Source organism: Staurois parvus, unplaced genomic scaffold (assembly GCF_062004578.1).
Source record: "Staurois parvus isolate SC_StPar_1 unplaced genomic scaffold, SC_StPar_1.0 ptg000618l, whole genome shotgun sequence".
NCBI classification, from domain to species: Eukaryota; Metazoa; Chordata; class Amphibia; order Anura; family Ranidae; genus Staurois; species Staurois parvus.
Genome location: NW_028318414.1, coordinates 437,727 through 460,252, shown reverse-complemented (window position 1 = coordinate 460,252; position 22,526 = coordinate 437,727). Strand labels below are relative to the sequence as shown.

Sequence of the window (22,526 nt, the reverse complement as noted above, 5' to 3'; positions counted from 1 at the left end):
ACAACCAGAGTAGAAAGCTAAACTAAGCCAGATGGCTCCATACACACAAGTGTGTAATGAAAAATAATTGTGCGTTGTCCTATATTACAGGGAGGTAAGAGAAGAACTTCTGGGGAAGCAGACTCTGAAGTCTCTGTCCCTTATGCAGTTGTGTCGAGTTCAGGGCAATACCAATATATCTACACAATAGCTACTTGTTCTTCTGCATCGATGTCTACAAACATTTTATTTTTTGATCCTTGTTACCTCACCAAATTTGTTTAATTAAAAATAGTCATCTCGTATATAGCTGGAATGTTGGAAAAGGCCTTGGACAAAAATCACATTCCTGTGTCTTTTAAGACTAGCAATACACTGAGACAAAAGCTGGAACTTTCAAAAGACCCAACAACCAAACACAAAAGTAACTTTGTCTATGCAGTGTAGTGTAGTGAGGAATGCAAAGACTTGTACATTGGGTAGAAGGAATCTAAATGGTTACCACTTCCGCCTGGCAGTTCTATTTTCGTGGGTTCGAATCCCAACCATGGCACCACCTGCCTGGAGTTTGCATGTTCTCCCTGTGCCCGCGTGGGTTTCCTCCGGGTACTCCGGTTTCCTCCCACACTCCAAAGACATGCTGATAGGTGAATTGGCTCCTGTCTAAAGTGGCCCTAGTATGTGTATGTATGAATGTGAATTGGGACCTTAGATTGTACGCCCCTTGAGGGTTAGGGACTGATGTGAATGTACAATATATATGTAAAGCACTGCGTAAATGGACGGCGCTATATAAGTACCTGAAATAAATAATCTCAAACAAAATGTCCCAATGTAGGAGGGTACATTTTGCAGGTCAAGACTTTTTTTCTACATCATAAGAAAAAGCAATATTTATTTGGGGACTGTAAGGTGCACATTTTGGACAGAGACAACATACCTGTTTGCAAGAGGCATGAAAAAGGTCATCTATGTCAAACTGGAACAACATCCCTAAATAAGGGCCTTTAACACCATCTATCTTCCACATACAATGAGTTTTAACATCTCTACCCTTTAACACATTCAGTCATGAAAATCAAAGGTTTGACACCGGTACAGACTTCCTGACATCTAGGATGGGATTATGTCACAACTTTCACACCTTCCATCCTGTTCTTGCACTATCAACATCTGCCTTGACACAATGTAGAGGGACTGCACCAAAGTAACTGTGCTACCTGTGCGGATTTAAATGCAGGGGTAAGTTTCTGACACTCATTGAATTTAAGTGGCTTGGATAAGGTATGAATTGTCTTTAACATTACAGAACAATTCTAGTTGAATGTGACCAACCACTATTAAACCTAAATAGTGTCAAAATCAAGGGAAGAAAGAACCCAAATGTACAATAGGATTTTAAATAAGAGCACGAAGTTTTAAGAAAGTAAAATCAATTCATACAGATGACAAGATCATGCAAATATTTTTGTCATTATGGAAGACTTACGGGTGATCAAATTAATTAATTTGATTGAGAATGCAGGGCATGGTTGTGACTGCTATCTTCCATTTATGAAATGTAATAACACATGACTCCTACCTTTTCAAGGGCTCTCCGATGCTCCTCCGCTTTCTGCAGCATTTCCTTGGTGTGACCGGTTGCCTTATCAAACACAGCCTGAAAAAAATTGTAATTTCAAATTTAAATTTTGTATAGCGACAGTCAGGACTTTGAATCATAAGAAAAAAATTACCATACTAGGCCTCCCTCCCTGTCAAGCATTCTTCAAAACTGATACCCTACATTATCAGGTCCTTCTCAAGAAAATTGAACCAGGTTTTACAGGTAAATGGGTAATCTGAGTATTATATAGGTCCTGACTATAGATCTTCTGACAAATGGTTATTATTATTTAACAGAAATCTGAACTTGAGAGACATCTTTGCTATTTGTGGGTCATGGGGCCTCCGTTTTTGTTTCAGCACCAGCCAATTTCTTGGGAGTTGGAAAAAGCTTTACCTGCACCATCTTTCTTACAGTGAACTTGTACTGGGCTGAACAAGTCAAAGCCTGACTATGCATACCTGTCCCCTATCCACTTGTGACATCTCTCAGGTCTGCAGATTGGTGACTCAGGCACCAAGTGTAGTGACAGTGACCCCATGCCCTGAAGTACTGAGTATTTTTTGGCAGTCTGGTGGCAGGTGAGTACAAAGACGATGTACATACGGCTTCCCTTCTGTAAAGTGAACCTGGTACTATGCCTATCAGATACAGATTCACTTTAAAGTCCTGTAATTTTTCCCAGGCTTGTAGAGTTTTCAGAGTCAAATAGTCAATGAATTTGAAACAGATAGCCTAAGTGAACACTAGAAGACACAATTTTTCCTTTAAAACTGTAACCATATATGAAGCGAGACAAAACTGGCAAAGGGAACATCACTGTGCTGTCTCATCTCATCTCTCTTCTTTAAGTTTACAACGTCCGAACCTGGAACCTGTTGTTCATGGCATGGGGTGAGTGGACAATGTTGGCTTGATTTTGAATATTTGTGGCTGGGCAAAAGTGCTTTCATCCAGCTGCAATCGTTCACAACACAAGCTGACAGATTCCACCTTCTATGTGCCCTGATTAGCAGGCTGCAGGCCTGGATTGTACTGAACAGGATTAATGAGGAGACAAGGTGCTGCAGAATGGAGAGGGGACAAGACTCTGGCTGTAACTCCCTCTGTGAGAATACTCATATTTTTAGGCTTTGGGGGAAGCGTGTTACAGCCAGAAAAGACAGAGAATAAATATAATTCCATTTAACATCTGCTGTTGGTTTTTAATGGGGACAAATGATATGTGCACAGAGAGCCCTGGAGGATTTAAGAAGCTTTTTTTTTCCTTCTGGTGATTCTTCCTCTTTAATGAAGAGCTTCGCCTTTTTGTTTTTGCAAATTTCCTATTATTACATTTTAGCACAATACATAAAAAACACAGTCAATCAAAAGTACAGAAAGCACAAAAGGTTCACCACTTCCAGAATGTTAGGGAAGGAGCAATGCTTTATTTTTCCAATGCAAAGTAACCACTTTGCTATAATAAAATAGTACTATGGTCACAAGGTTACTATATGCCCTGGTAGGGGCTACCTCCTCCAATGTATAAATACTGGCAAGTTTTGCAGGTGTAAAAGTAAATTCTATGGAGAACTTTACAATGGATCAAGTGGTCCCTAGCAGACACTAGGAAGGTAAAGGGATAGTCCCATATAGCATCCTAATCTTCCACCTGAAGGTCTGGAACATCTGTCAACTACTCCCTGCACGATCCAGAGCAGGAGGTCGCACACGGAATACGGTAACTCTTTGTATACCTCTGAGAGAGGTTTCAACATAGAATCCACACAGAGTAATTATTCAAGGCAAGAGGACTGAGTCTCCAGAGCTGTAGAACCAAACACAAAGGCATGTTGCAGTTGCAAATATCTAAAAAAAAAAAAAAATAGTTTGGAAATTCAAATTTGGCCTTCAGTGCTTCATCAAAGGTCAGAAGCTTACCCACAGAAATGATATCCTTTAGTAGCTTAACCAACTTGGTTGCCCAAAGCATCACATCTGGTCACTCAGCAAATTGAGATACGCGAGTGTTAAACCATAGTGGGGAGGAGGGAATTCTTACATTAGCTTTTTGTAATACAGTTTTAAATTGATCCTAGAGATTAGGAGTTGTCCTCACAGAACCAGTAAGGGGATACGCTGCCTGAGGACCCTGACATTTCAAAAGGTATAGGCCTTCGTATGACCCCCATGAGAGCAGCCTACAAGACCATAACAGCATCACCATCATTCCTCAACAACCATCTGCGGGCAAAAACCATTTGTCCAGCCAAATAATATTTGTGTGGGTTGGGTAAAGTCAAACCACCTTGACCCAACAGTTTTTGAAGTGCTCAGATCCCAAATTTTAGGATGAAACGAAGGCAACAAAAAAAAGAGTTGAATAACCCAAATCATTTTCTTAAACTACAAATAGGGAACCCAAACTGGTGCATTTCTCAAAAAGTACTCAGAAAGTTAATTTTCAAGAGACTGACCTTACCTATCAAAAATAATGGTAAATATTTCCATGCTTCAATTTTATGTTTCAGAGTGGTGAGTAGCGGGAGAAGTTAAAGCTAAATAGTTGGAAACTTTAGCAGTCATTCACAAACAAAGATAGGTTAGACTGGAAACCCATCGCAGCGAAAGATCAGGATCAGCCTTCACCCGAGACTCAGCATCTTTAGGGAAAATGTTGGATTTGGCCCAGTTGACCTTAAGTCCTGAGCATATTGTGAACCTATCCAGGATCCCAAAAACCTTCCCGTATCAAAAAAAAAAAAAAAAAAAAAAAAAAAGTATATCCCCTACCTCCAAGGCACATCAATTGCGCCATCATAAGGTGCAACCAGGGATGGAGGCGGGGGACAACCTTGCCTGGTCCCTCTACCTATTTGAAAGTATGTGGAGATGGAATGTCCAATTTTAAAGCTGCCTTAGGGTTCCTATAAATCATGGAGATCCATTTAACAAATGTCAAAAGCTTTCTCTATGTCCAATGACACTACCACCCTCATTCCAGAGCTGTTATGATTAATCTGTAAATGAGAGAATAGTCTATGAAGGTTAGTGTCTGTGGATATTTGGGGCATAAAACCTGTCTGGTCTATATTCACTAAAGAGATAACAGCCAGCTTGCCACTGTTTATATGTGCAAGATTGTGCGGCGCAAGGCGACTGGTCCTGCAGCCTCCTAGGACATGTGCCATGCCCCAGAAGGCTGCAGGAAGGGCAGGTGACATAATTCTCACCCAGGCAAGAAAAGAGGAAATGGGAGCAGGTACCTGTCAAAAAGGATACCAGCTTCCTGTAAAAATAAAATAAAAAAAGTGTTAAGGGAGGGGGTGGGGAGGAGGATAAACATCACCTTCACTTTTTTTGAAAGTCTGCTTCAAGTCTGTATAGAGCAAAATGAAAAAAACACAAAAAAAAAAAAAACATATCCTGTAGCTATTGAAAAACTAGAATTCCCTGTACTGACTGACAGGGTCTACTGGGCATTTACAGGGAATGATGCATCCCATACAACTCACCATGCTCTGCAGAATCCTCAGTGCTTCATCCTTTCCATCTAGCTGTCTTTGAGAAGCTTCAAGTTCAACTCTTAACAGATCCACTTCCTAGAGGAATTAATAAAACATGTTTGATATGGATACGTTAACAAATGCAATCATCTGGAAATTAAATGTGTTTGATATAGCTGGCTCAACTTCAAGTTTATTAAGACTGTATTTTGAGATCCTGATTAAATCGATAAGACCCAAAATAAAATAAATTTTACAACCCCCACCCCTCACTGGAATTCATATCCTAATATTAAAAGGCAGTCCTACTAATCTAATAGAACTAAAAAAAAAATGGGAAACTATGCGTGTCACTATGTTCACTGTATCTAAAATAATTTGTTGGATAGAAATATCGTTTTGAAAATTGATGCAGGGCTGTACCAGGTCTTCTACATCAATGTAACTCTAGAGTTGCACCCTTGCTTAGCTTTATAGAAGCACAATCTATTTTGTTGTCAGATATTACAGATTAATACAAACCCTAAACATCAGAATGCTTTGCCACACTAAATCTAGGTTTGAACTACAAGGAGAACATAAAATTGACAGACGTCTTGTCAACTAGCACAATGTATGGACGAACAGCTTCATCTGGACATTGTTATTTTTTTTCTTGGGGAAACAACCGTTGACTAAACATATTTAGTTACTGGATATAACAATTGCATTTTTTTATGTTATAGAGTAGGCCCATTTTTAGTAGATAAATGGCACAACCCAACTCATTTGGTGACTTGAATGTAAGCTGAGAATGCAACATGCAACCCATATCCAACAACTATAGTACACCCAGACTTGAGATCATGATCAACCTTTCCAGCTGTTTTTGCTTATATGGGTTCCTATATATACACCACAGGTTGGCCAGTGTCAAGTGGAAACAGACAAATTTTAACCGCTAGCCTACAGGGCACTTATACCCCCTTCCTGCCCAGGCCAATTTCCAGCTCTCAGCGCTGTCACAGTTTGAATGACAATTGCGCGGTCGTGCAACACTGTACCCATATGAAATTTTTATCATTTTTTTGTGACAGATAGAGCTTTATTTTGGTGGTATTTAATAACCTCTGGGTTTTTTTATTTTTTCTTAAACAAACCAAAAACCACTGTAATTGGGATAATGAGGGAATAACACACACCTGGCCATGGAACAGCTGAGAAGCCAATTGTCCCATTACTTTTGGTCCCTTAACAAGTGGGAGGCACATATGCAAACTGTTGTAATTCCTACACCGTTCACCTGATTTGGATGTAAATAACCTCAAATTAAAGCTGACAATCTGCAGTTAAAGCACATCTTGTTCGTTTCATTTCAAATCCATTGTGGTGGTGTATAGAGCCAAAAATGTTAGAATTGTGTCGATGTCCCAATATTTATGGACCTGACTGTATATGGCACTGATAGGCGGCACTGACTGGCACTGATAGATGGCACTGATAGGTGGCACTGATGGGTGACACTGAAAGGCAGCTCAGATGGGCACTGATGTGGCATTGATGTGCACTGGTAGGCACTGATATGTGGCATTGATGTGGCACTGATGGGAACTAGCAAGTAGCACTGTTCAGCACTGACAGCTGGCACTGATGGACACTGACAGGTGGCACTTCTGGGGCCACACTGATCATCAGGGCACACTGATTATCAGTGCCCTGATGATCAGTGCCCTGATGATCAGTGTACATGTCCCCTCCACGGAATGCCGATTACCGGCTCTCCTCTCCTCTGTCAGCGTGACAGCTCGTGAGGAGAGAAATGCCGATAACCGGCATTTCCCTGTTTACATGTGATCAGCTGTGATTGGACACATGACCGAGCCGACATCTTCGGCTCTTTCCGTGGATCGGTGATTCTCTGTGTCCGAGGGACACAGCGCACCGCCGATCGCCGCGCGCTCCCTGAGCCGCGCATGCGCGGTGAGAATGGGAGGAAGTCATATGACGTCCTCCCAGAACGAGAGAACCACCTTGCGCCCGTCATTGGACTATATGGTGGGCGGGAGGTGGTTAAATACATCCTGATTGCTATAATGTTTCTGATAGATTGGCGCCAGCAGCATCCTCTCTTTTCTTCTCCCTCCTATCCCCATTGACATTAAATTGTATGCTCATCAGTTTATTGGACGATCTGCAACTCCCAACTGTTTACTAAAATCTATGACCAGCTTTAATCTAGGTGGAGTAACAAGCAACCACTACATTTTTGTTTGGTATGTCACTTCAGGTCCCTTAACCTCACAATGTGAAATTATGAAATTCAATTCTTTTGAAAGATAGTAGTCATTATATAAAGCACCAGCATATGTAAGCTTTCCACAGACAAAGCACTGCTTATTCTATCCATTTTCTCTCTCCACTTAAGCAGTACACAGTCCTAAGGCTGGGGAACTTGTATAACTGGTTAAGAAGGACTTGCAATGCCAGGTCAATATCTCAAAAAGCAAATACTGGTAAAAATCCAGAATCAATTAGCAGGCTAAACAAAACTAAGAACATTCTCAAAGAAAGAAGATAAAATGTTCAGAAAAGCAGAGAGGCTCTGTGTTTTCCTAACTCTAGTTTTCAAATACCCTTGAATCTGAATGCCAGGCAGATATAAAAAATACTTTTTCCGTCAAGGTATGTATTCATTCCATGCGTTTTTGCATATAACTAGCATAAGTACTCTAATAGGAATGTGGTACAACTGTACTGTAAAAGGGAGAAGGAGGGTGAGCAATATAAACCAATAAGAGCTCTATTGCTTAACAAAGAGCAAAGCGCAGAGCAAGGGTCTGACCTTGTCAATATCCTGCAATTAGATGGTGAAGGAGCAGAAGGACAGGAGGGGCCTTTGACCAAGGTGTACTGTAAAACTTGCATAACACCCTATTGTTTTGCACAGAGCAGCCCCGATCCTCCCCTTCTGGATTCCCCCACTGGTGCTCATAGCTCCTCCTCCCTGCTGAGTGCCCCCATATGGGGGCTCACATGCGGGCTTGATCCCGAGCAGAGTTCTGTTTGTCCATTGACATACTTAGCTTGGCTTGGCCCGTCCCCCGCTCTTCTCTTGCAGGCTGTGATTGACAGCAGCAGGCACTAATGGCTCCCTCTGCTGCCTCTCTTTCCAGTGTGGAGAGAGAGCCGAGAGAGCCACTGCTTTTGGCCAAGTATTTGGGGGCGTGGGTAAGTATTGGGGGGAGGGGGGGGAAGATGTAAGGATGCTGCCACCTCCCTCATTTACTGCTCCACCCGGCGCTCAGACCTGGAAGCTGCCAATACCCCTGCAGATCAGGACAGGAATAGCTGGCACTCAGGATAACATCCAACTGTATATTTCTTTATTAACCACTTGCCGACTGCAGATAGCCAAATGACGCTACACTGCGGCCGGCCAGTTCTGGGAGGACGTCATATGATGTCCTCCCAGAACGCGCCCTCCCTCGTGTTATCAGTGCAGATGTCCTCTGTGACACTTGCTGGTTATTGGCAGTACTTTCCGCACGCTGTGACAGTGTAAGAATGTGCTGCCGATAACAGGCAGCTGTATTTATTTTGTGATCTGCTGTGTCATTGGACCCAGCTGATTATGTGGTAAAAGGCCGCTGTGATTGGCCTTTAACCTTGTCATGTGATCAGCTGTGTCCACAGGACACGGCAATCACAGACAGCACCAGGGGCGTGCATTCTGGAAAGATGTTCTATGACCCCCCCTAGAACTGGACAACCATACTGTAGTGATCATTTGGCTATAGCTCGGTTGTCAAGTGCTTAAGGAGCAAGCACCTGCTGGTGTCCCTGACAGCCAGCGGATGGCTCCACATACAATGCCCACCCACACACACCTCAATGGTGGTTACCCCCAGCTCCACTCTGGCTCAGTCTCCTCCATGTGGTGAAGTTGGCCTAGTTGTCCCCTCTCCTCCCATCACATTCACAGAGCAGTCTGAGCTGTTCCCGGCTGTCCCTCCCAGTTTTCCAGGCTCCACTCCCCTCCACAGTGTCCTTTGTAATGTCCCATACTAATGATGCCCAAGTGACTGAGCAGAGAGGAACTAGGGAAGGAGGTACAGGGGTGCATTGTATACGTAGCTATCCACTGGTTATTAACCACTTCAATACCGGGCACTTTCACCCCCTTCCTGTCCAGGCCAATTTTCAGCACTGTCATGCAACACTGTACCCGAATGCATTTTTATAATTTTTCTTTAGGTGGTATTTATTCACCACTGGGTTTTTTACTTTATTGCTATATAAAAGGAAAACAAAAATACAGTTTGTTATAAAATTTTGCATATAAATAATCTTTCTTCATAAATTTAGGCTAAAATGTATACTGCTACATTTCTTTGGTGAAAATAACCCAAAATCAGTGTATATCATTTAGTCTTTGTGAAGGTTATACAATCTATGGTTGATAAATGTGAAAATTCTTAATCCTGATGTACTGCAGGCCTATCTGATTTGTTGAGGCCCTAAAATGCAAGGACAGTACAAATACCCCCAAAAATGACCCCTTTTCATAATCTAGAAAGTCCAAGGTATTTAGAAAGAGGCATGGTGAGTTTTTGTAAGTTGTAATTTTTTGGAAATAGTATGAAAAAATAATTAATTTCTTCAGTCACCAGAGCAGTACAGTGCCACCACATGAATGGTGTGGAGGTGAACAGGGACACTGACTGGTGACAGTATGTAGGAACAAAATGGTGGAAGGAAGAAAAATTGTACAATCTATGGCTTGCCTTAGTTCAGTTCAATAATGTGTTTTGTGTCATTGGCTACTTATGGGGAACCCAGACCAAAGGAAAATCTCAACAGTCTAATATCAGGATGGAAAAGCTATTTAGAGATTTTTTTTTTTTTTTTTTTTTTTTTAGTGGCTATCCCAATAGAACTTCCAACCCTAAAGACCAAAAAAAAGACTAGAACATCTGCAAAACACATAGAAGGGGTGGCATAAAGGTCTGTATCCATGACACCTACCTCTGTCAAATCTTGAAATCGTTGCCTCGTTTCTTCACTGGAGACTTCAGAGCTTGCATCTACACACAAGCAAAACATAAATGTGATTGTAGTCAAAGCTAACCTTAGCATATGACCATTTTAAACCTCTATTTCGAAAAACTGTATATTGCACTCTGAGGATGAAGAAAAATTTAAACCATGACCTCCTTGGAGAGGTCTCCAATCATTTGCTGTCCTCACAGGATATAAGGGGAAAATCTTGTCAACAGAGATGCAAATACTGATAAAAACCCGACAGAACCTCTAACCCATGCCCTACTCTATCCAAAATGGAACAAGAATTTTTGGCTGAACCGGGGTTTTAAGGGCATAGGTACATTTTAGCATACAGGCTCCATGCACACTGGCTTAAAATAACACTAGAGGAGTTTAGCGTCTTGCCTGTAGAAGCTGTCAGGGCTCCCGGGTATGACCAGAGGTGTGTGACTGACGCAGGGAAACGCAGACTTCAGATATGTTATAAACAATATAATTTATTAACACTAACAATACAAACATAAACGCAGTGCAATACTAAAACATAACACAGTGCAAACGAACCAAACCACCCACAGATAACAGTACATACAATGCAAGCGTCGTCAGGCAGGCCGGGTCAATATCAATCGGGCAGGTAGGTACAGGGGGAGCAAGCGGAGAATGGTCTGGGTCACAAGCCAGGTTCAGCAGGTAGCGGGCAGCGTGGTACAGAGGGTCAGGCAGAGGGATGGTCAGGAACGAGCCGGGGTCAGAGCAGGAGAAGTCAGCAGAGGTCAGATCAGGCAGGGTCAGCAACAAGACAGGAACAGGATGCAGGAACAGGATACAGGGCCCAGGAGAAACACAACACCAAGGCAGAGTCTGCAGGTCTGGCCATCCCTTAAATACACCAGTATAATCAGTTCCAGGTGTTTGACTGGCTGCAAGGTTGAGTCTCTGATTGCTGGGAGCACCCGCTGGCCAGCCCTGGTACTGCAGCGCATAAGGCAGGTGAGTCCCACCATTGCTGGCCAGTCCATTCCTGACAGAAGCAACTTGTGTCATCCTATGTGTCCATGCACATTAGGTAGTCTAGATGAGTTTTTAAGCTCAGGGTTTAGAGGAATGATCGCTGAGTAATACCAACAGGGGGGGGGGGGGGGAATACTCCCCTGTTGGCTCCAGCACACTGCTTTGTATGGCTCTGCAGTGTGCTTACATTTGAAAGCACAGACACAGAGCCATAATAAAACACACACAGCGCAGTTAACCATTTGATTGCCCCAGGTGTTAACCCCTTCCTGCTCAGTGTCATTAGTACAATGTCAGTGCTTTTTATTAGCACTGATCACTGTATTGGTGTCACTGGGGATGTCAGTGACACCAAGTCTGTTCCCCCCAGTGTCAGAATCCCGCTATAAGTCGCTGATCACTGCCATTACTAGTAAAAAAAAAATAAAATGGCAGTTTATATACCACCATTTGTAGACACTATAACTTTTACGAAAACCAATTAATTTACACGTATTGGGATTTTTTTTTTGCAAAGACATGTAGCAGAATACATTCTGCCCTAAATTTATGACGAAATTTGATTTTTAAAATTTTTTTTGGACATGTTTTTGGACATGTTTAAAAGCAAAAAGTAAAAAAATATTGTTTTTTTTTGTCAAAATTGTCGGTCTTTTTTTTTTGTTTATAGTGCAAAAAATAAAAACTGCAGAGGTGATCAAATACCACTGAAAGAAAGCTCTATTTGTGAGAAAAAAAAGGACATACAGTAAATTTCATTTCATGACCGCACAATTGTCAGTTAAAGTAATGCAGCGCCGTAACGCAAAAAAATGGCCTGGTCAGGAAGGGGGGGGGGGGTTAAATCCTCTGGAGGGCAAGTGGTTAAAGTTGCCTGTGTTATGTCACTAGTACAGCGTGTACAATAACAGGGGTGTCCCTGAACACGCTGTCACATTTCCAGAGATAAAGGAGCTTATATTACATTTTGCTTTTAGTGAGGAATCCATATGTAGTCAGTAATCAGGAATTAAATTCTACTTAGATTTAGCGTGGAATAAAAGAAAAGTTCTGAGTGTCTGCATATAGCTTGGTGCACAGGTAAACCAATGTATAAAGGCAGATATTTCAAATTAATGTAAAACTTTGGCCAGGCTATGGCATTGAAGTATGTACATAGTCCCTTCAAGCTGCAATGAATCTTTTGAGGCTATAATGATAACTCAACCATTTAGAAATATGCCTCACTATGTCTACATGACAATGGTGGCAATAGAGTGAATCTTCCTAGCGGAAAAACAGAAGACAATAAAAATGTAACAAAGGGATTTGACCTTTCCCTATTCCATTTGAAAAGGAGTGCCTTCATATATACTTTAAAACAAGCCACCCCCAAAATATATATTAGAACAGTGTTTTTCAACCGGGGTGCCGCAGCAACAACCCGGTTGGGAGCAGGGTTTGTGCTCGGAGTGGGGATTAGGGGGGTTGTGTTGGGAGAGGGAATTCAGGAGAAGAAAAGTTACAACCTAAGATCACTGAACTCTGCCTCACAGATTACATTTTAGAGCGTGTTCAAACCAGATGCATGTTTTCCCATACCGCAGGAAAATGTGCTGCCTTTTACATTCATGTGTGGATGGCATGAATTCTTAATGCCGCCCCCATGCATTCAGCAAATGCACGTATATTCTCACAGATTAAAAGATGCAATGTGCGCACTTGGACGCACCACCTGGTGTGAACAAGCCCTCAGGCTGGTGTGTCCCAGGATTGCGCACAGTTCTAAAGGGTGCATTGACAACAACAAAAAATAAATAAATTAGAAAATATTACTACTTTCTCACACCCCCTAAATGGCCCACTAGTGGTCCCAAGGTTCTTTCCCAAGCTAGTGAATTAGCAGCCAAGCACACAGTCTCTACCACTCTTCTGGCTCAGTACATAGTCTAGGGGTATCCTTTTTTGATGCTTTATTTTAACTTGAATGGGGTGTAGGGTAACTGTGGGATACTCCAGTAACGTAACGTAGCAAAAAAACAAAAATCACCACTCCAGGTCTGTTCCCATTTCCACTACCGTACGCGCACTATATTCCAAATGCTGGCCCTGTCCGCAGCAGACTCCAATATACGAACATCCAATGGCCGCACATCCAGTAAAATCACTTATTTCATCCTATAGCATATTCCACAAATATGACAGGGATACAGAACTCCAGCTAACGCATTTCAAGCTCCACTAGCACTTTGTCATAGGTCATAGATACACTGTCACATACAGATATATACACACACGCACACACACAAAGTAACAAAATAATTACTAACTGAAAACATTCATGAAAAAAACTAAGTTAAAAAGTGAGACGCGGCTACCAATTACTCGGTTGCTGCTACTGTGTTCATTGAAACAAGATAGACACTAAAAATTTAAAACCCATCAAAAACACAGTACCAAATATTTTGAAAAAAGAAAGACTAACCTTGTATATGGGACACATCATTTGAAGAAAATAATAATATATATATATAAAAATTTATATTCTATAAAAAATCTATTCATAATAGTGTGACACATCCCACTCATGATATAACCCCAAAAGGTTTCCTAGTGCCCAAACTAAAAAGAAATCTTTTTTACACAGTATTCTAAACCTGATTCCCCCTCTCACAGGGACTACAGCCCTTTCCATTCCTTAAATCTGTAATGTAGAAACATCGCCATCAAGACATTCATTAAAATGATTTGCTACATTTGTAGAATGCTCCTTACCAATATCATAAAGGTGATCATGTAGCCATTACCTCAATCTATGGGCTGTACGACTCACATATTAAACTGAACAAAGTGTGCAGGTGATGACATAAACCAAGTTGCTTGTGTTACAATTAGTAACAAAAAAAAAAAAAAAGGAGTATTTTTAAATCCCTTCCCCTTACTCATCGAATGCAACGTGTCTCCAGCTCCAATATGTGGACAACACAGCAGGCAATTACTTCCACATTTAATTGTGCCCCTAAATTGAAGCCAGTGAGAGGCTGAAACAGGTTTACTAGAAAACAGACCAGGGGATAGATACCCTCCCAAGGTAGGTGCCCTTCGTGAAACTGTTCTAATGCCTTTAGCAAGGACCTGAGCATACACAGAGTCATTATACAGCACTGGTAGATCTCTCTATTGCATGTCTGATTTTAGCAAATTCCACACTGTATGATGTTAAAAAGACTGGAGCATCAAAGATTCTAGATTTCTTTTTGCTGGCAATCAATAGATCACATTGTTTTCTATTTATTGCGATGCCTAAAGCTCTATTCAATACCGGTGCAGAAACATAACGTAGCAACTTTGGGACAGTTGTCTCTTTCTCAAAGCTTCCAAGCACAGTCCCTGCAGCAGCAAAAAATTGGACAGAACCACGCAGGGACACCATAAAGAATGGCCACCTTTTAGCACAGGCTGACACTGTTGGAAGAGGGATGACGACAGCATACAGTCACTGGCATCTCACACACTAGTCTGTACTCACAAATGTCCTTGGATATTTGGATGCCTACTACTAATATCAGTCAGACATGTCTCCAGTGAGGTCTCCAGACCAGATACTCAGATAAATCCCTTTGCCAACTTCTCCTCCTGGACAAGCTTCAGGCTGGGCACTTCTCCTGGACAAGAAACCCTCTGTTCTAGGCCTCAAATTTTAGCATTCTCCCTGCCACCTACTGGACACCCTCCCCCAGGAATAGGCTGGGACCATATAAATATTCAGGCTGTAGGTTTGACTCTCCCAGCCCACTACATTCCAGAACCCTCCAGAAGGCAGGGGGAAGCAATCAACCCCATAAACAGTGAAACCCAGAGCAGCCCAAATTGATCACAAGCTGCTACACTGATTACAGCTAAAGAACTAAATATACCTAATATATTAGCTGTAAACACATGCAGGAAAGATGAAACACTCAACTTTAAGAGAGCTAATTTTCCAAGGATGAGTGCTTCTTTCCAAGACTTAGACTGGGAGGGAATATTGGCCTCAATGAACACAGAACAGAAATGGGAGTTCTTCAGAAAAGACTGTATGCAAACACACTGCAAAATATATTCATATGGGCAAGAAGTTTAAAAGGCTAAAAATAAAACTTAAGTGGCTTACGGCTGAAGATAAAAGAAGCTATAAATAATAAGAAACTCACGATCGTGTAGCCTCCTACCTATCAGAGATTACCCCTGTATGCACAAACATGGAATCCAATGAGTTAAAAAAACAGAGCTGGGAATATAAAAGAAAAAAAAGGGGGGGGGGGGTGAGAGTAGTAGACAGAAACAAGGGCAGAATTTTATTTTTTAACCTTAAATTTTGTGGAAAAGATGTGCCATCACCAAGGAGTCATAAGTCTTTCTTTTTTGTGTGTCTGTGGGTATCCATTTCTCACTTTGTCTCAATGCCCACAGAGTTCAGGAAACTTTTTGCTTTCCTCTAGCAGTCAAAACATGTTAAAATGTGCAAGTAAGAATGAGTACCTATATTAGCTCTGGCAGTTAGGAAAAAAACTATAGTGCTCACAATAATGCCGATGGTCTTACCAATGCTGTTTTGCCGGCACCGCACATAGCCCTCTGTGCAGGGTCTATAAACACTTCTGTCCTCACAGGTAGTGTATTTTCCACCAGGGCATCTCATAGAAGAAACATCATCACCCTTCTTAACAAGATGGTAGTGACCATGAGCATCAGATCCCTTTTTCAGTTTCAAGGTCCTGGCTTCTGTCCCCTCAATAGCCTCGTACAAGCCACCTGGTTTCCTCCCAAAGCCTTCTCCAAGGTCCCCTCCGGCCATAAAGTCTTCCTCTTCATCTGATAGGCAGCAATGTTCACTAGGCAGGGTGTCAGCCATTGCTGTGGTAGATTCTCCTGTATATATAAGACACAGATAAAACACAGGTCAGTACTGCAACACCTTATGATACTTTTTAAGCACAAAGCTTCAACTGACCAAATGTATAAGTAGTCATCACTGTAAGGCTACTTTCACACTGATCCGCCACAAAAACGCATAGGCGTTTTTACCACGTTTTTTTAAAGCACACGTGACGTGAATTTCACCACAAACGCTTCTCAGAGGCGCTTTTAATTTATTTCAATGGGAAGAGACGTTTTTGGGGTGTTTTTAAATCCCCAAACATGCCCCAAAGATGCCGCAAGCAGGAGTTTTTACACCGCAACGCAAGCGTAACGCTTCAGTGTGAAGACAGACATAGATATACATGCACATACATAGGGAAGCATTTTTCTGGAGCTTTTCAGGTGCTTTTTTAAATGCAAAAACGCTTGAAAAACTCCTCAGTGTGAAAGTAGCCTTAGTAATGCTATAATATCTCAATCACCACTTCAAAGAGACATATAGCTAAAGTGGCAATAGCTAAAGTGTCTGTGAAAAAAATACTATTGATTCTTACCTGTCCCACCATTGATCTTCAATCTCGGCTGAAGAACAATATTTTCTGCATCCCACACACTTCTGGACGGCTGAATTTCCAGTTTTCCATTGAGCACTATGGTTCCATCTGTCGGGTCCTACCCAGAGATGGCAGAAGAAACAACAGCACCCTAGGTAAGGCAGCAGCTTCAGCCCCCTATCCCTCTGATGATTGATACTGATAAGGATAGCTAAACACACATCTGCATTCCTTATACTGGCAGTGCCGCCTCCATCAGACACCAGTAAGTGCATCCTCCCTTGTGAAGTGGCATGTGTCACTGGTTCTATTCTAGTTTACTGCAGAAGCATGAAGACTGTAGCTGGGGCCCTAGACATCCATGAGCCCTAGGCTCCCGCTTGGTCTGCAAAGCATCAAGGCTGCAATAAAAATAAAACCCTCTGTCATGTTCGGTGGTCAGTATCGCTGGCGAGCACAACTCAATCAAGTGAATAGGGCCACGCCGCAACAGCCCTGCAAAGCACGTGGTTGCATCATGGTGCTTCAACATTTCTAGGTGGTGAGGGAATGACATATTACCTCCCAGCTGCTAGGAAACTGCCCTCTGAAAATCATTCCACTGTGGATTACTTTTAAGAGGGGTGTCAAAGGCGTCCACCGGTCTGAATGAGGCCTAAAATATAGACAGTAGAGATGCACCGAAATTTTGGTAGCTGAAAAAAATTGGCCAGAAATTGCCCTATCGGCATTTTGCCGTATAGGAAAATGTTAGCTGATACGGGTGCCGATAGGGGGCTGTGTGTACTGCATATGGGGGTATAAAGAAGGGGGGGGGTTGACGGCGGAGAATGGCAGGAGAGGAGCAGCATATATAGTGAGATACTGCTAAATGTCACTGCCAGTTTTCAAATGTAGTTACTGGCTTTTTTTCTCCTTCACTATAGCACCAGAAATGAACTGTCATTCTCTTCTCTGCTAAATTAAACTAAGGGGTGGGGTCACTGGGTAATGTCACTGGGTGACCCCGCCCCTTAGTTTCCCTTAGAATAACAGCTTATTCTCGGAGCTATAGCGAAGGGGAACAAATAACCAGTAAATCCATTTAAAAACCAGCAGTGACATAGGGGCAGGCAGTGAGGGAGTCTGAGTGTATATACTGTTCCCTCACTATATACACTGCTCCTCTCCTGCCCCCTCCTTGCACACACTGCCCCCCCCCCACAAAGAGAACCTGTCACTCATATGCTATCACATAGGGGACTATTGGTCCCCTATGTGATAGTAATACAATCATAAGTTACAAAAATAAATAAAAATACACATTCAAGTTAAAAAACTTGTGCTTCAAAACCCTCCCCACTAACCAAATCAAAAAAAAAAATAAGAAATTTTACCTTTAGCTATACTTTAAAGCCGAAGTCTAGGTATGATTTTAATTGCATAGTTACATTGGTCCAGCTTGGCACAATGAAAGTATGCATAGCTCATACGCGGGTGATCCGTGGGGAAGCTGATGATCACTGTAGTAGTCAGTGATAATACTGCGATAGCAGCGATCTTCCAGGTCCTCTGCCGAATGGCTTCCTTATATTAACCACAGGGGGTTGCTTGCTCGGTATTGGCACCATTCATGTCTCGTATTTTTTAAAAATAAAAACAAACTGCTTTCTGATTGGGCAAGGTGGAAAGGATGGGTGGCGATGTCATGATCACCTTGTTTAACAAGAGAACACCTTGTATTCATAGAAAAAAAAATACAAGGCATTCTGTGGATGGTGGCAGTGCCAAATGTGCAACCCCATGTGGATACTATGTGGAAGGGCAGTTGTTCTGCACTGGACGGAATATTGTGGCGATCACTGTAGTAGAGCCAAATACCTCTGTGACTGTCAGCTTCCCTAGAGGTCCCTTAAGTATGAAGTATACAAACTTAAACTGTGCCAAGCTGGACCAATGTATGCAAAACTTCAGCTTTACCTCGTTGCAGACTTTGGGCATGCTACACACACCCAAACAAACTTCATCATTGTACACAGGACGTGTGTAGCACGTCCAGTCAATCTGTCATGCTTCTGGACACCACCCCCCTCCCCCCCCAGTATATAGCAAATGTCAATTCTGATTAATCAAAAGCTGTATACTCAGAGAAGGTGTCGGCAGCTGTGACTGTCAAAAACCATACATAGTGACATAAAGACATAGTGTAACATATTGTTACTTTTGTACCATTCTGTCCATTCATCTGCAGATCAAAGGAATGAACATAGATCTGCAAATGACGTCAGTTAAAGCAACATGACAAGAAAAACTTTTTGTTTTCAAAAGGTTCCACTGTTTAACCACTTCCTGTCCATAGGACATACCTAAATGTTCTTAGATGGGAATATCTCAGCTGCAGTGATGACCGAGATATCATTCTTTATGGCCAGCAATTATGCACAAAAAAGTAATTTGAGCGGCTAAAGAGCCACTGAATTACTTTTACAAGCTGCAGAAGGAGGTCCCACCTCCTCCTGCCTTTACCGGGTTCTCCTGTGTGATCAGGGAGCCCAATAAGAATGCATCTGGCGGCATCCTATTCCTGAGACACACTGGAACAGATGTCGTTCCTCCCACTGTGTAATGCTAGAAACTGGAATTTTGTCACTTCCACTTTCTGTCTGTTGTTTACTGCCTATTGCCAACTTAGGAAAGCTTTGGATCGAACCAATCCAAGTGTCATCCGAAGCTTTCAAGGGCAAGGGAGACGTCTGAGGTCTAGTAGACGCCAGAAGTCTTAGTAGAGAGGACCTGTCACTGCTTGTTATCACAAGAGATGTTTACATGTCTTGTGATAGCAATAAAAGCGTTCAAAAACAAAAAAAAAAATTAAAAAAAGTGTAAGAAAAAAAAAAAAAACAGCAAAAAACATTTTAACGCATGTGACATAAAAAAAAAATGGCAAAACCCACCATTTTATTCTGTAGGGTTTAGAGCCTCTGCTTAGCCAAAAAAAAAAAATGTTATACATACATAATGTTTGGGGGTTCTAAGTGGTTTTTTAGCAAACTATGTTTTTTTACACATAGGAGAGGAATGTTACAATTGGCCCAGACTAGAAGTAGTTAACTCCTTATTAACCCTTAGTTTACACTAATCAGCGGCAGACTGACAACTCATGGGGCCACTGGGCAATAGGGGATTATGGGGCCCGTGTCCTTGACCAAACTCAAAAAAGCCTATGAAAAAGGTACCAAGGGCATCTCATGGGGCCCCCTACTGACCCCGGGCCCTTGAGCAGTGCCCGAGTTTCCAAATGGTCAGTCCGCCCCTGGCTCTAATTAATTCCTTATTTTGGGGCAGCACAGTGGCTAAATGGTTAGCACTTCCACCTGGCAGCACTAGAGTCATTGGCTCAGATCCCAACCACAGCACCATCTGCTTGGAGCTTGCATGTTCTCCCTGTGTGGCTTTCCTCTGGGTACTCCGGTTTCCTCCCACCCTCCAAAGACATGCTGGCAGGTTAATTGGCTCCTGTCTAAATTGGCCCTAGTATGTGTATGTATGAATGTGAGTTAGGGACCTTAGACTGTACACCCCTTGAGGGTTAGGGACTGATGTGAATATACAATATATATGGAAAGCACTGCATAAATTGACAGCACTATATAAGTACCTATAATAAATATTTTCCTGCTTTTTTGTTTCTATTTTATTAACTATGAATATTTAAACTTTTTGTTTTGTTTGTTAATACTTCTACACATTTAACATATATTTATACAATTTCTGTTTTTAAAAACTGAAGAAAAAAAAAGCACTTAATTTAATCCGTTAATAACTTAGCAATGCTTTGCACCAGAAACGTCATTTTTAGTGTCACACCTATGCATGACCTGGTTCACACCTATGCATTTTTTTGTTAAATGCATTTTTACAGGAACTCACTACAGTCCATTTAACATGGTTTCCTATGGGACACGTTCACATCGATGCGTTTTTGGAAAGGGTCAGGGCCGTTTTCCACAGCAGACCGCAACATACATAGGTGTGAGCAGGGGCACTGCCCGAGGGCCCAGGGTCAGTAGGGGGCCTCATGAGATGCCCCTGGTACCTTTCAGAGGCAAGGACACAGGGGCCCCATGATCCCCTATTGCCCGGGGGCCCCATGAGTTGTCAGTCCGCCCTGGGTGTGAGCCAGGCCTTGAGAACTGGTAAGCTACAATATAATAAATGTTTGATTTGGGGTTTATTACTACTTTAATATTAAAAAGGTTAACAATAAACGTTTCCTCTGGATTTTAGGGGATGGTTTTGGTGATTTGTATACCTTCAGTTATCATACAGAACCAGCACAGGACATTATGACCCTGTATGTGAACAACACAGAGAGGGCATGGTGTCAGCGCCCGCCTTCGTTTCCTGCTATAGGAAGAACATTACAGGGAAATGTCATTTCATCTGATTATTCAGAAGCAGGAATGTAGCAGTCAGAGCTCTCAGTACAGGACACCTTTATAGGATCGATTATTCCTAGAGTAATAATATCAGATGGGGGGCAGGAAATAAACATGGGGGGGGGGGGGCAGATCACACTGCCTCCAGCCCCCTGTACTCAGGAAGAGCACACACCGCTCCCTGCATGGACTGATCCCAGCACCGACCACCACCACCACAGCCCCAGGACACCTCGGACGGTGACAGCTCACCACTTCCTCCCAAAGTTGTCACCTTTCATATCGAACTTAGTATGCCTGATAGGATCTCTGCCGGGAAATACAATCCCGCCTCTATTAATAAGGATCACACACAAGACATGAACGCAGACTTTCTCTATGGGTCTCACCGGCTCTAGAAGTATCCCGATCCAGTGCTCGGCTCTCCCCGGTGTCACCCCTCCGATCTCCGCACACACAGACGTGGCCTCGCCCTTCCCCCGTCACGTGACACCGGCCCGGGCCCCGCCCCCTCACCTGGCTCCTTACCTGTCATCAGCATGCTGGGACATGACAGCCACCCACACTCATCTCCCCATAAAAGAGACCCCTAGAGGGATTGGACATGATAAATTCAAACATCTTTTCACGTTACCTTCATTTATATTATTTCAGGTCCTTATATAGCGCCATCAATTTACGCAGCGCTTTACATATATATTGTACATTCACATCAGTGCCTAACCCTCAAGGGGTGTACAATCTAAGGTCCCAACTCACATTTATACATACACATACTGGGGCCAATTTAGACAGGATCCAATTACCCACTTGCCCTCCTGAGGATTTACCCCCCTTCCTGACCAGGCCAGGCGCTGCGTAACTTTAACTGACAATTGCGCGGACATGCAATGCTGCACCCAAATGAAATTTACTTTCTTTTCTCCCCACAAATTGAGCTTTCTTTCAGTTATATTTGATCGCCTGTGCGTTTTTTTATTTTTTGAGCTAAAAAAAAAAAAAAGACCACCAATTTTGAGAAAACAACAATATTTTTGACTGCTATTAAGCATGTCCAGTAAAAAAATTTAAAAATAAAATTTCGTCATAAATTTAAGCCAAATAATATTCTGCGACATGTCTGCTAAAAAAAATCCCAATACATGTAAATTAATTGGTTTATGTGAAAGGTATAGCGTTTACACATGGCGGTATATATACTGGGAAATTGTTTCTTTTTTTTTTACTAGTAATGGCGACGATCAGCAACTTATAGCAGGAATGCGGCGGACATTCTGACACTGGGGGGAACTGACTCGGTGTCACTGACACTGTACTAATGGTACTGGGCAGGAAGGGGTTAACATGAGGGGCGATCAAAGGGTTAACTGTGGGCTGGGTGTGTTTTACTAGGGGACGTGTCTGTGTGCTTCACTGTAAGCACACTGCTTTGGATGGCTGTGCACAGCAAAGCAGTGTGCCTGAACTGACAGGGAGGAGAACTGTTAGTAAACAAAACAGTTCTCCTCCCTGTAAGAGATCCTTGGTGGTCACCGGCCGGGACTCGGTGATTGATGGCCACGAA

The 22,526-nt window shown here is 42.4% G+C and overlaps 1 protein-coding gene across 2 annotated transcripts in view; it reads right to left on the bottom strand.

The window, feature by feature from the left end:
• CCDC125 (coiled-coil domain containing 125) overlaps window positions 1-21,445 on the bottom strand; it is a 43,038-nt gene extending 21,593 nt beyond the window's left edge. The window contains exons 1-6 of one of the 2 annotated variants that reach the window (XM_089693212.1): window positions 21,352-21,407; window positions 16,545-16,662; window positions 15,673-15,999; window positions 10,078-10,136; window positions 5,083-5,169; window positions 1,562-1,639 (exon numbers count right to left, since the gene is read on the bottom strand). In XM_089693212.1, the coding sequence (XP_089549338.1) occupies window positions 1,562-1,639; window positions 5,083-5,169; window positions 10,078-10,136; window positions 15,673-15,982 (534 nt within the window). In that variant the 5' untranslated portion in view covers window positions 15,983-15,999; window positions 16,545-16,662; window positions 21,352-21,407. Of the gene's footprint in view, window positions 1-1,561; window positions 1,640-5,082; window positions 5,170-10,077; window positions 10,137-15,672; window positions 16,000-16,544; window positions 16,663-21,351 lie in introns of both variants that reach the window. The other variant, XM_089693211.1, reaches the window with a different exon arrangement.
• Window positions 21,446-22,526: the final 1,081 nt, after the last annotated feature.